The sequence below is a fragment of the Carassius carassius genome, chromosome 24, assembly GCF_963082965.1.
Source record: "Carassius carassius chromosome 24, fCarCar2.1, whole genome shotgun sequence".
In the NCBI taxonomy this organism is placed as follows: Eukaryota; Metazoa; Chordata; class Actinopteri; order Cypriniformes; family Cyprinidae; genus Carassius; species Carassius carassius.
This window is the reverse complement of record NC_081778.1, coordinates 30,247,198-30,262,412: the sequence shown is the minus strand read 5'-3', so window position 1 is coordinate 30,262,412 and position 15,215 is coordinate 30,247,198. Positions and strand designations below refer to the sequence as shown.

At 33.3% G+C, this 15,215-nt stretch overlaps 1 protein-coding gene across 7 annotated transcripts in view; it reads left to right on the top strand.

The window, feature by feature from the left end:
- LOC132103424 (zinc finger protein 385D-like) overlaps positions 1–15,215 on the top strand; it is a 93,879-nt gene extending 78,664 nt beyond the window's left edge. For 3 of the 7 annotated variants that reach the window (XM_059508521.1, XM_059508522.1, XM_059508519.1), the window contains 4 exons: positions 9,527–9,793; positions 11,018–11,199; positions 11,947–12,048; positions 14,255–15,215. In XM_059508521.1, coding sequence (XP_059364504.1) covers positions 9,527–9,793; positions 11,018–11,199; positions 11,947–12,048; positions 14,255–14,482 — 779 coding nt within the window. In that variant the 3' untranslated portion in view covers positions 14,483–15,215. The remainder of the gene's footprint in view (positions 1–9,526; positions 9,794–11,017; positions 11,200–11,946; positions 12,049–14,254) is intronic. The other 4 variants (XR_009423383.1, XR_009423381.1, XR_009423382.1 and 1 more) reach the window with 4 other exon arrangements.

Here is a 15,215-nt window from a genome sequence, read left to right as displayed (position 1 = left end):
AAATATATTATTAGAATATATATTATTAGATATATATATATTTTTTTTAATAAATGCAGTTCTTTGTAACCTTTTATTGATCAAATATATTAGACAGCAGAACTGTTTCCAACACTCATAATAAATCAGAATATTAGAATGATTTCTAAATGATCATGTGATAGACTGATGTTACATGTGACACTGAAGGCTGGAGGAATGATGCTGAAAATTCAGCTTTGCATCACAGAAGTAAATTATTTTTTTAAAGTATATTCAAATAGAAAACTATTATTTTAAGTTGTAATAATATTTCACAATATTACAGTTTTTTCTGTATTTTTGATCAAATAAATGCAGACTTGATGAGCAGAAGAAACTTCTTTCAAAAACACTAAAAATAGTAATGTTTCCAAACTTTTGGTCTGTACTGTGTATATATATATCTATATATATATATATATATTTGCAAAATATTTATCAATATTAATTTATTTGTTTTTCTGCTATATAATTAAAAGTATTATAAATAAAAAAGTTATTATATACACACATAATGAAAAATATATAAATAAACATGTATGTAAATAAATAAATGTGTAAATATATATAATGATGATGGATAATATATTTTATTCATATTAACATTATTTATATAGCAGAAGAATTTGTATTATAAAAATTATTATTATATAAAAGTATTATATAAAAAATTATATAAAAGTATTATATAAAAAGCATAATGATTTCATACAATGATATGTTTGTAACAGAGAAATATATTGATTATTAATTATGTATTTTGCTAATTGTCTAATGTTTATACTTTATAATATATATAAATATAAATAAATATAATATATAGTATTTAATAGGATATACATAATATATAATTTAATGTAAATATTATTTACGTAAATTATTTATATTGTTATTTTTATTGAACATATTACATATTTATATAATTATATAGTTATATAGTTCGCAAAAATGAAAGCTTCAAAAACAAAAGACAAAACTTCTGTGCACGTTTGCATTCTGCTGTCCTGTGTTTGCATGCATAGGCTGCAAGGCTTGTTTTGTTTAGATGTGGATATTATGGTTTTAAAATCCCTAGAAAAGTGTTTTACATTATTATTATAAGTATAATTATTTGTAGTTGTAGTAACTTTGTTGAACTAATTACTAGTGAACCATTATTGAGAGTAAAAACTGGCTTACTTCATTTACCCTGGTGCATCTAAAACATTTGAGGCTAGAAAAAAAACACTACAGCGCCTGCAGATCTAGCCACGCCACAGACATCTACAAATAAAAAAAGGAAACAGAAGTAAGACACTGTCAGAGCTGAAAATGACATCTACTCAGTTAGACGGCAGCATCAGCCTCAGCAACAGCACAAATGGCCGTTATCTGAGGCAGAGAGAGAGATGGTCATGCTGCCATCCTCTGATGTGATGCCCGAGATGGTCATTGTGCAGAGAGAGAGCCACTGTAGATGAGAAGATGAGTCAGCAGCCGCATGTGTGTGACAGAGACGCTTCCATCTCTCTGTTCCAGTCCAGTGCCGGAGGAAATGTACCCTGATATTAGCTTTAAAAGAGCAGATTGTCAGGGGAGGGACACCAGCTCAGACAGCTGCACAATGCGACAGAAAGCACGAGTCAGGAAAGAGAGAAGAACAGACCAGACTTCAGATGCTTTCACGTGATTCAGAGCTGGTTTATGGAACGGGACGGTGCTCTAAAACTGCAATTTCACCTAAAAACCTGATGCTTATCAGATGTTTCTCCTGAGAAAAAGTGCCCAGGGATATCAACAGTGTTTCCAAATGTGTTCAGATCAGTGATATTTTAGCAGCGTTGAGATAGAGTTTCTGCAGGGTGTCTTAAAAAGGCCTTAATCAGAGTAAAGGTCTTAAATGTATTGCATGTGCACAGTATTTGTGTCTTGTTTTTAGACACAAATGTCTAAACATCCTTAAATTAAAATACATTTACTTGAGATGAAAAATTAAGATATTAAGTCTTATTTTCTGAGGAATTGAAAAAAGCTTGTTTAAAACAAGAATAAATATCCATCAGTGGTGAATAAAATCTTGTTTCCTCTAAGAATTAAATGGTTTTTTTCTGAGCCCATTGGCAGATCTTTGTTGTTTGTTTGTTTTGTTTTTTTATCATAAACTTGCTTGATTTTGATCAATTTCACACAAAACATTTAGACTCACAATCTTTAGACATTCACACGGGAAAACAAGAAAAAAATACTGATGGAAATTATTTCATTATAACAGTTATTTCCATATTTAAGTGGTTGGAAGCAATGGTATTAATGCCTCTTTTTTTTATTTTTATTTTTTTTATTTTTACTTATTTCAGAAATAATGGAGATGACTTGACTTGACTTGACTTAAAAGGTCTTTAAATTTTAGTTTTATTTGTGTATATTTTTATATTTTCAGATTTTTATTAGTTTTTCTTAATATGTCTATTTTTTTGTATTCAAAATTCATTTATCGTTTTTGTTTCATTTAGTTTAACTTGATATACTAAAATAAGTCTGAGTAGAAAAAGAAAGAAAAACTAATAAAAATGACAAAACATCAAAATCAATTAATTAAAATTTAAACGAAATCAGAAAATATAAAAAAATAAAACTAAACATTAAAGACCTTTTAAGTCCCTTCTGCTCACCAAGCCTGCATTTATTTGATCAAAAATACAGTAACATTTTAAAATATTCTTACCATTTAAAAGAACTGTTTTCTATGTGAATGTATGGTAAAATGTAATTTATTCCTGTGATGCCAATCTGAATTTTCAGCATCATTAGTCCAGTCTTCAGTGTCACATGATCTTCAAAAATCATTCTTATATACTGATTTGCTGCTCAAGAAACATTTCTGATTATTATCAATGTTAATATCAATCGTGCTACTTCTATTGTTGTAAAAACTGTGATAAATTTTATTTTTCAGGAATATCTGATGAAAATAACTTTCAAAGGGACAGTGTTTTGAAAACGTTCTAAATGTCTTTACTGTCACCAATTTACCCTGTTTAAATTAAAAAAAGAAATGTTCTGGTTTTCCGTATTTCCACGTTTTTTTTTTACGGTAGGAGGCGCTATAAAACATCTTCTGAAAAGTACTGAATCTCAGGATCACAACATGGTGGAGAAGAAGCAGAAGCACATATTTAACCAGATGCATATGTAAAATAACGTGATCATAAATTATTAAACAGCATACAAATACAAAACTGCCAAACATTTTAGGAGCTTTTTTTGTTTAAAAGCAGAGGCTTTGTTCTTGTGACATATGTGTCACTGGAGCACAAAACGCAGTAATAAGTCTCTATGGTATAATTTGTAGCAATAGCCAAAAAAAACATTGAATGGGTAAAAATGATAATTTTTTCTTTTATGACAAAAATCATTAAGATATTAAGTAAATATCATGTTCCATGAAGATATTTTGTAAATTTCCTACCGTAAATATATCAAAACATAATTTTTGATAAGTAATATGAATTGCTAAGATCTTGCTAAGAAGGCGATTTTCCCAATATTTAGATTTTATTTTATTTTTCTCAGATTCCTGATATTCAAATAGTTGTAGCTTAGACAAATATTTTCTGATCCCAAAAACCATACATCAATGGAAATCTTATTTATTCAGATTTCAGATGATGTATAAATCAAAAATTGACGCTTAAGACTTGTTTTGTTGTCCATGGTCACATATTGCTTGTTCAGATATTCATGTAGCAAAATATTCTGGTGGGGATGTGAATGTGTTGCATCACGCAGCAGGTTTGTATTCGGTCTTGTCGCGGCGCTTTAGACAAGGCTGCAGCACAAATGACCTCCTCACTGGTGTTTTACAGAAGCTATTACTCTCTATAAAATATGGAGAATTTCTAAATGAGATATTTGGGGCGATTAATAAAAAAAACAGAGGTCTGACAGGAACGCCTGGCCCTCGGGACTGATTTCACAAGTCAGTGTGATTCATAATGGGGCGTAATCATTATAATTAGAGGCCTTAATCCAGCATCATGGTGAAAATGTAATCAAAACTCAAGGGAACTTTCTGATTAGTTGGTATAATAAAGAGGGTGGACGGATTATGGAGATGTGCGCTTATTACTGCCCCTGTAATTAAAGATTGGCAGAGCGTTTAGGCACATCAGCAGAACCGGACAGGAGAGTTACTTGATGTATTTTTTTCATGATTGGTATAATTTAATTGTCAAATTATTCGGTTTACATTTATCATTTTATGAATGTTTATTATTAATAAAAATATTTATTATTATTTAAAAAATTCATAATTTAATATTTTGAAATGTTGATTTTGTAATTGTATCAGTCTAAATATACTATTTTATTTTATATAAACAATATTAATATTTAAAATTTTGTTAACTAATATTGTGCATTAATATTAGATCTGATAATAGCATGTTTAATTAATCTTGTCATTTGTATTTGTTTTTTAAACATCTATACAGTTTTTATTAATTTTTATCTCAGGTATTCAAGTTAAACTAAATGAAAATGGCAACTATTTTGAATATTTTATTTTAGTTAATACACACACACACACACACACACACACACATTATTAGATTATTAATAATCTTTTTAAATGGAAAACTACTGATATCTGTAATTTTATCAAAACGCATGATATGTTTTAGATTGCGACCAACCAGATAAAATAGTTTATATATTTATTTTTTTCATACTTACAGATGTTTGTGCTGCTGTTTTCTTTCCAAAATGGATGAAAAGCAATGCTGGGAAAAACCTATAAAAACTAATATATCACAAGTTAAAACAATATTCTCAAAAAACACTTTGATTTGTTTATTTATTTTTTATAATTCATTAAGAAAGTGTTGCATACAGAGCATTATGGATCTTTAGCCACAATTTCAAAATGTGTGATTGCATTTTAGCATTGAAGAAAAAAATGTGTGTCGTTGTGATATTTTATTTCCATTTTTTTAGGGCTTCTGAATATGACTGGTGACATAAAAATGAATTGCACTGACTGACCCAGATCTGTTCTGTCACCTTCAGCACATTGATAGAGCAGACTGATCAAAGCCAATCCAGTCATTAATGAGGAACCATTTATCTCTTTGTCTTTTTCCTTCTTTGATGTTCTACCTGTGTGTGTTTCTCCTTCTTTTGGCACACATGTCAAAGCAGAGTCTATAGATCACCAGCACACCGACAGACAATCAAAACAGCCTGTACTCTCACAAACGACCCTTTAATGACTTATTATCACACACAAATGCTGCTCAAATTGATCACACGTCTTAGTTCGGGATGTGCCAGACTTCCTGTAGAGTCGGCCGGTTGTGATCTGAGCTTCCTGATGTTAGATGAAAATGAGGCTAATGTTCAGGTCAGCGCTGCTGCCCACCTCCCTTACTCTTTATCTGTCGTTCAAGGTGAATCTCCTCATAAACAACAAATTACTTTGTGGACTTTTGACATCAGTGGTAAATTGATTAATTGGGGAGTGGAGCTGTTTTAAATTACCTCTTCACTGAAAAATTAAAGCTGGGTGGAAAATATGGTCTAAATTGCTTGGTCTGTTTTCATAATATACTTACAGTGTTCTTGCAGCAAAGATAAGTTTAATATTTTTTTTCTTTTAGATTATGAACAACTGTGCTGCTGTAGATTCAGTCTTTATTGTTTTCTTTTGCATTATCCTAAATGGTTGCACAAAATCATGAACATGCTGCACTAGTGAAATCCGATTCATAAACAAATGACTCTTTTGAATCGGTTCCTTTTAATGAGAATTAGTTCTTGTTTTAGATGTTACCACAAATAGTGTTGTGTTTGTTTAGTATATAATCAGAATTATTTATCTGAGGGTTTTCCTCAAAAGTAATAAAAGAATCATTAATGGAGTCATTATGGAACAGGAATCATTAAATGGAATATGATGCATAATTGGTTAAATTACCTGTGATTCAACATCCTACACAAATAGGACATAATTCTTTCCAGATGATGATGTTGTGCTCCTTCACACACATGCACTGAATGAGTATTAAAACTGAAACTATTAAAAGATACAAATAAAACATACATTTAAAATGTAAAAAATTATATTTAAAAACCTAATAAATTTGAAGTAAATTAAATAAAACTGAAAACAAAAATAAAACCTAATTCAAAATATTGATAAATATGGTAACACTTTACAATAAGGTTTCATTTGGTAACATTAGTTAACTTATTTTATCTCAGCATTTACTAATGCATTTTTTCAAAGCAAAACTATGAAATAACATATAAAAAACTAATATTAACAGTGGTTAATATAATAATACTGACCTTATTGTGTATCAGTCACTCCTATCTTCTTTCTCTGCTAATGTCTCCTCTGCTAAAATGACATACTACCATAACAAAATTAACAATTCATCTAACTCTTGCATGCTTTTTAAAACATTTTCCTCACTTCTTTGTCCTCCTCCTCCCCCTCATGCTTCATCTCTAATAGCTGACGACTTTAACACATTAAACACATTAAACACATTAGTGCACAATTTTCCACACCACAATCAGTCAAGCTCATATCACCAGTAAACATACACTCATTTACATCCTTCTCTTCATTCTCTGAGGCAGAAGTCTCAAAACTCATTCTTTCTAATCACCCTACAACTTGCCCGCTTAATCCTATTCCATCTCATCTTCTTCAAGCCATTTCTCCTGCAGTTGTACCTGCACTCACTCACATCATCAACACATCCCTCCACACTGGTGTTTTTCCCTCATCATTTAGACAGGCACGTATAACTCCACTACTTAAGAAACCCAACCTCAACCCATCTCTTTTAGAGAACTACATACCAGTTTCCCTTCTTCCTTTCATTGCAAAAACACTTGAACGAGCTGTGTTCAACCAAGTCTCTACATTTCTCACACACAACAATCTCCTTGACAGCAACCAATCTGGCTTCAGAAGTGGACATTCAACTGAGACTGCCTTGCTCTCAGTTGTTGAAGCTCTAAGACTGGCAAGAGCAGAATCCAAATCTTCAGTTCTTATCCTGCTTGATCTGTCTGCTGCTTTTGACATGGTTAACCACCTGATCCTCCTATCAACCCTACTGGCAAAAGGCACCTCAGGAACCACACTTCAATGGTTTGAGTTATACCTATAAGATAGGTCCTTCAAAGTATCTTGGAGAGGTGAGGTGTCCAAGTCTCAACATCTAACTAATGGGGTGCCTCAGGGCTCAGTTCTTGGACCACTTCTCTTCTCTGTCTACATGGCATCATTAGGTTCTGTCATTCAGAAACATGGCTTTTTATACCACTGCTATGCTGATGACACTCAACTCTACCTCTCATTCCATCCTGATGATCCGACGGTAGCTATTCGCATCTCAGCTTGTCTAACAGACATTTCTTCCTGGATGATGGACCATCACCTTCAACTCAACCTTGCCAAGACAGAACTGCTTGAATTTTTTTCCGCTCTTTGAATTTTTTCGCTTAATCATAAGATTAATAGATTTTCAAAATAAATAAAATAATGTTGCCGCCCTGGGGTTAACCGTCACACCCATGGACTGTTTTGGTTTTTGTTTTCCTCTCCCACCTGTTCCTTGTTCCCTTTTGTGACCTAGCTTCTCCTTCATGTTGATTGTGTTCTTTGATTTCAGGTGTTCCCTCTTTAGTTTCCATGGGTTTTAATTAATTACTCCACCTGTTTCAGTTCTCCCTGATTACTTTCCCTGTGTTTATTAGCCCTGTGTTTTCCCGAGTCTGGTGTCTAGTTTTAACCATCAATCCCTGTGTGCTACATGCATGTTCCCATATATTTCTAAATAAAGTCTGATTGTTCTGGATCCTCTCACATCTCCTTGCTCCTTTGTTTTCTCATTCCTCGCAGTAAGCGCACTGTGACACTAACTAATTAGTTAGCATCCATGTCTCTTTTCTTTTACAGATGATCCAAAGAGGAGCTCTGGGATAAATAAAAGACTCTACTTTACGGGTCAACGAAATAGAACAACATAATTCAGTATCGATTGAGTCCCCAGGGTTTGATATTAAGAGAGCCTCTGTGTTATTATTGTACGAAGAGTTCAGACCCTTCAGACATTGATCAGAGCATCCTGCCAGAACCAGACCTCATCTGGGGAAATTCAGCGGCAGTTTATCTTATTCACTGCAATTAATTTCAGTGTCGACCACATTAGGTAATACTGGCGTGTGGCGCCATTGATCTCAATATTTAACACAGTTATTTTCCAGCACAAAAAAGGAAGTCTTCAAATCAAAGCTAGTCCAACACTTGGGGAAAAACTCACGATCAGAACGTGAGAGTGCTGCTTGATGGAATAAAGTGCTCATGTATTATTGACGATGGCACCGAAGGAGCTTTTAGAAGTTGACAAGTCATCAGTGACATCATGGTTTGTGTTTATATGTGCCTGCTGCATATTTATTCATCCAAAACACAATCCAATACTCATCCATCCAGTGGACAGTATAATGTGCTTATAATTAGAAATATCTTACTGTTATGTGCCTCAAATACAATGCTTCAGATTAGAAAAATATGAATGAGTTTATCATATTTATTTAGTTCAATTTTATTTAACTTGTATTAACTTAATTTTATTATTTCAATTATTTTACATTGCATAGTCCATTCAATTAAATACTTTAAAAATGAAAGGTACTGTACTTTTCAATCATTTTTTTTACAGTTTATTTGAAACTTGATGATTTATAATTAATGAATAACGCGTCTCTATTTATTTATTTGCTTGTTTGTGTTTCAAATATTGTTTTAAAAATTTAGCAATTTATTAAATTATTATAGTTGTTTAATAAAATTTATTTTGTATTGCCATGTAGTTTGTTAGTTATGCAGGAAATTGTCCAAAAATTGTTTTTCTTTGTATATTCTAATAAATAATTGTTCTAATTTATAATAATGTTCTCTTCATATTTAGAACTTCAGGGATAAGTTATTCATTATAAATGACGAGTCTGGACGTATTTATTTATTTGTTTGCTTTTTAAATTTAAATTGTTTCTTTTAGCCTTATTTTTAAGTTGTATTAAATTATTTTTTTATTATATAAATATTGTATTAATAAACTTATTAAATAATGATTATTTGCTATTCGTTTTGTGTGTGTGTGTGTGTGTGTGTGTTTATTTATGCTGGAAATTGAGCAAAATGTTTTTGTATAATCTTTTTCTATAATATGTCTTTGTATAATCCATTTCATTAAGTGCTTTAAAAATGAAAAGTACTTCATTTGTAATTATTTTCTATTTATATTTGGACCTTGATAAATGGAAACAAAACAATTATTCATTATATATGAATGATGAGTCTGGCATCCCTGCAAGAAAAGCTTCACATTATGAAGGATTTGAGTTCAAAACAATGGACTTCTAATAAAACAGTAAAGCTATTATTATTATTTAAGCAAGCTATTATTTTTACACTTACCAGTGACGGGTTATTTGTCTTTTACAGGTGGGAGTCATGGGGTGCCTGTGACCCCTTCATCCCCCTCTTCTGCCCCAGTGTTTGGCTCCGGGGTGGAGCCCACAGAGCCAGAGTCTACCTCAGTATCAGGAGGAGAGGACGGCCGCTCCATCACCCCCATCCCGCCTGAACCAGAAGAGAACGACCCCGCCGTCAGTCCAGAGACGGAGGATGAGAAAGCCCTGCGTCTGCTCTACTGCTCCCTCTGTAAGGTGGCCGTCAACTCTGTGTCACAGCTGGACGCACATAATACCGGTAAGCAGCTTCTCAGAGCCTTTTTTTAGAATCAGGTCTTCTTCAGACACATGCAGGACAACAGAGCTCAAGTAACATACTCTTTAAAAAGGGCCTTTTATGTTGTTGCTGCAGTTTTATAAAAGCTAGAAGTCACTCAAGATTACAGTGAATTTGACATTTTACAGTAAATTTCAATTACTGTAATGCACAGCTTCTTTATTAGAAACTACAAGTCCAAGACTTTAAAAAGGTAAATGAATAGAAAATGAAGTACTACTAAAATAATCAAGTACTACAGCAAGATACTGCACCTTTGTTATGATGATATATGTCAAGTTGGGTTGTGGGGATATTTTTCAGGGTATTTAGGTTACATTAACATGATAATTAGCAAAACTATTGTTTCAAAAGTTTTTTTCAAGAAATTAAATGCTTTTATTCAGCAGGGATGCATTAAATTGATTAAAAATGACAGTAAAGACATAATGTTACAAAATATTTCTATGTAAATTTAATGCTGGTGTTTTGAACTTTCTATTCATCTGAGAATCCTAAAAATTATGGTTTCCACATAAATATTCAGCAGTACAACTGTTTTCAACATTAGTAATAATCAAAAATGCTTCAGAGTGATTCCTGAAGATCATGTGACACTGAAGACTGGAGGAATGATGCTGAAAATACAGATTGGCATCACAGGAATAAATTACATTTTAACATATTTTCAAATAGAAAACAGGTCTTTAAACTGTAAAAATATTACTGTGTTTTGGTCAAATAAATACAGCCTCGATGAACAAGCATTAAAAATCTTTACCGTCTGTCTGTTTTGAAACACTGTTTGATTGGTTCATGGTTTGAATCTTTTGAAAGATTTTTAAGGAGAATATTAATTAATAAAATTACTGAAACCAGAGCTGCGGCTCATAGAAGCTATATTTGAAGCACTATTTGATCAAGCTTATCCATATCATTTAATTTTGTACAGAAGCTACACATTTATGTTTGTCTTCAAAATTAGTTTCAAGTATACAAGCAAAAACCTTTAGTTTAAGATCAACAAGAAACATAAACTCACTCACTCTTTTGATATATACTTAGTACTAATACATTTAAAACTACTTAGAATATTGATGCATCAGTGCTAAAGATCCCTTCCAGCCCTAAGGTTTTTTTTCTCTCTGGCAAAGGCGTATCATTAAGGTGATAAATGTTTTGAACCTGTCATGTTTTGTTCCTCAGGCACCAAACACAAAACCATGCTGGAGGCTCGGAGTGGGATCGGCTCCATCAAATCGTTCCTCAGGCCCGGGCTGAAGAGCAAGCTGACAGCCCTCACTAAAGCAGACACGGGCCTGCAGAACAAGACATTCCACTGTGAAACCTGCGACGTGCACGTTAATTCAGAGACGCAGCTCAAGCAGGTGAACGCCGAACCTCCTTTGTCTGTCGCTCTGAAAGAAAAAGATCAGCTAGACACTGCACTGCATGGATTTCAGTCACTGTAAAACACAACTCATTTGACTACTAAGTTTTGCTAGTGAGATTTCATTTATTATGTAACACAGATGTTTTAGTGAAATATTGGTTGCTATTTTACTAAAATAAAAGTATTTATTGCCTGTTCTTGAAGTACTTGCTTTATTGCAGTGTTATAGTGTTTATTTTATGGAGATGGTAACATAAGTATATATATATGTGTGTGTGTGTGTGTGTGTGGGCATGTTTTTGTGTCATATCAGGACACAACTCTGTATAATGACATGGGTATGACACAGGTATTACAAGGAGAGGGTGACTTATGAGGACATAACCCATGTCCCCATTTTTCAAAACGCTTATAAATCATACAGAAAGAGTTTTTTGAGAAAGTAAAAATGCACAAAGTTACCTGTGAGGGTTAGGGTTAGGTGTAGGGTTGGTGTAGGGCCAGAGAATATACAGTTTGTACAGTATAAAAACCATTACACCTGTGGGATGAACCCACTTTTCACAAAAACAAACGTGTGTGTGTGTGTGTGTTAAATGCTTAAAGCAAATAGTCTGCAGTGCAAATTGTATTTTAATTTGGAATGCAAAGATCATAATAGCATTGAACGCTGTAATAGAATCTGTAAACTGGTTCTGTCAGCTCATCACATCTGCGTCACATTCTGTGTTTGTATCATCAGCATATCAGCAGCAGACGCCACAAAGACAGAGCTGCAGGGAAACCAGCCAAACCCAAGTACAGTCCTTACACCAAAACCCAAAGAGGAGCCACCAAACAGACAGTAGGTTCCTGCATCCTCTCGCTTCTAAATGCAACTGCCATCTCGTTTCAGAAAGGTTAAAATACCTGGAGAAAAATATCCTTTAGCAACCCCATTCATTTCAAAGAAATGGACAAACAATAAAGGAAATTTTGAAATCAGATGTTGCATGATGGAGTGATGCCATATTTAATAAAAACAAGATGAATCGATTTTACAACACATTTAACTTTCACGATGTGACATAATTCTGTTCAATGGGAAATAATGAAGACCAGGACTTCGTTCGTGTATAGATTACGTGTTGGTTTATGTTATATATATATATATATATATATATATATATATATATATATACACACACAATAATATATGCTACCATTCAAAATCAAAGGGTCGGTAAGATTTATAAATGAAAAAAACAGTAACAGTAATAATGTGAAATATTATTTGACATAACTCTTTTCTATGTGAATATAAAATGTAATTCATTTCTGTGACCCTGAACTTTTGAACAGTGGTGTAGTTTATTATTGTATTCTCAGAACCTGTTTGACTCCAGAGACAGAGGAAACTATTGTTTTGATGAAAATTTATCAAAACAATGTTTTCCTTTCAAATAACACGTCCTGATGAATTGTACACATCAATACCGTTTATTAAAGCGATAGCTCACCCAAAAATGACAGAAAATTCTGTCATTGTTATATTTTTTTCTGCATTGCTTCGTGCAACACCAGCTCATGGTGACCAGATCTGTCAAGCTCACTGTGAACACAAATGAGATTTCAAAGATTTTTAGTGAGTGATTTCAATTTGTCTGTTCCTCAAACAAAATCTATCATATGATTCAGACATTTTTGAAGCTAGCGCTTGAGTCATGTGGACTACTGTTGTGGTGCTTGCGTTCACTGTGAACTGTTGCTGTAGTGAAACTGTTTGGTGATCCATGAAAAAGAACAACCACATACGGGTTTGGACACCTCTCTTCAGTCACACTGCATATGCAGGATTTTAGGACAGTGTTTCCCAACCACTGTGATAGATTGTCATCAAAAATCATCAAAACTCTCTATCACTATTATGTTTTGTCATTATTGATATTCTTTTAAATAAATGCTATTAGTCATCTTTACATCCGTTTGTGGTTTTTACAAATATTAACCAATGAAATGCATTAAAAAGAACTTGTGAGTAAACCTCATGTGCCACTGGACTATCAGCAAACCCTCATAACCTCATAACTTCATAAGTGTCATAATTCATTCAGAATGAAGTGCCTCACGCAGACTAGAGACAGATCGCTGCTCGTTCACACTGCAAGGGTAAATAAAGAACTGATGTTTGAATAAGTACAGCATTTTCTTTACTCTATAAAGGGTAATGTTTGTGTGTGTGTGTGTGTGTGTGTGTGTGTGTGTGTGTGAGTTTGAATATAAAGCCACAATACCAGCTCTGATGACGCTGCTTAATTATATATATATATATATATTGTTTTTAAATTTCCTGAAAGTGAATGTGGTTTTAAAGATACTACAATGTTTCCACCCGACAGCAACGACATATACATTTTTTGTTTTGTCATGAAGCTACCTATGACCTTGTGTTCATATACTCAAGCTCAAGTTTCACATTAAATGTGAGTACTACTTAAAATATATTATCCAGTTTTAATGCATGTTTATGCAATTTTGTTATATTTCAGTGCTTAGTGGTGTGCCGTGGGATTTTTTACTTTTCAAAACTGTGCCGTGGCTAAAAAAAAAAAAAGTTGGGAAACACTGTTTATATACAACCCATTTGATTACGGGTTTTACTAATAAAATTTGCATACTTGCATACAAAAATTTTGAATGATTCCCTTTTATTCCATCGAGGCCTCAAAATGAGTGCAAAGAAACTGCCAAATACAAAATGTTTTTTGAGTTCAACAATAAATCAGTGCCACTGCGCTTGCACTTTTGTGGACGTGATGGAATACATCTACACAAGCTTGGTCCTATATTTCTGTGTGCATATTCCTTTTCTTTTATATTTATATTTATTTTTATACAGTATACTTATTATATGTGCACGTGTTTGAATCATGTTGAAGAATGTGTCATTATTATTCATTTAATAATTATCATGCAAAATTATCATAATGGTATTTTAGATATAAAACATTTTAACAATTTTAATTAGTGTACAATAAAAAAAAATAAAAAAAACCCGGTTCTCTGTCCAGCAGGTGAAGATGCCAGTCGGTAAAGACTTGTGTCAGACAACCAGGATAATGCCGCCCCACCTGGCAGCCGTCGCTGCTGCTGCTGCTGCCATTAGCTCCTCCTTCCCTCTGCGTGCCTGCCATAACCCCGCCCTCTTTCAGACTCAGTCCCTCCCCACCGCACTGCTCCGCCCTACACCGGGGCCAATCAGGACTGCTCACACACATGTACTGTTTGCCCCCTATTGACCTTTGAACTATGACCTCTGGCGGATCGGACCATTAACCCTTTCATCTCCTCACACTGGCCATGCACCCCGGATCAAATGAGCGATACTGCAATAATTAAAAAATGAAACATGAACCAGGTAACTATGTATCGTCATTTATATGTGACACACTGATGTTAAGCTATAAATGTATCAGTGGAGATATGATTTTAGTTTTTTTCTGTACGGAAACAATGTTTCATCATCATCATCATCATCATTATCATCATCATCGCTTAGAGTACAAGACTGATTTGTAAATTAAAGGTGAGTTTGGGAACACAGAGATGTTAATAATGGAGAAAATGGAAAGTTGTATTTCTCTGCTGTTTTGCACTTTAGGTTTTTTTGTTGTTGATTTCTAGACGAATAGATCCCTTCCTGTTTCCAGCTGTTGGTGTATCCAGGTCAGCAGTGCTTCATTTGTCAATGGACCCGTTTCACATTACTGCGGTTCTCAGAAGCTGAATTCATCAGAAACGTCTATAGTCGTGAATGGAAACTACAACAAATATCATTTTTGCATTCCCATTTGCGTCAATAGAAGAAGAAACAAAACCAGTGTAGCATTTTTATGACTACACAAAAGAGGAAGAAATATCCATCATCATAATCTCATATAAAAAAATAATATATCAGATATCTGCGTAATCAATTGTGTTGGTCATAAGAAAGAAATTTAAAAATTGCCAACACTCCCTCAAAAAAAATTA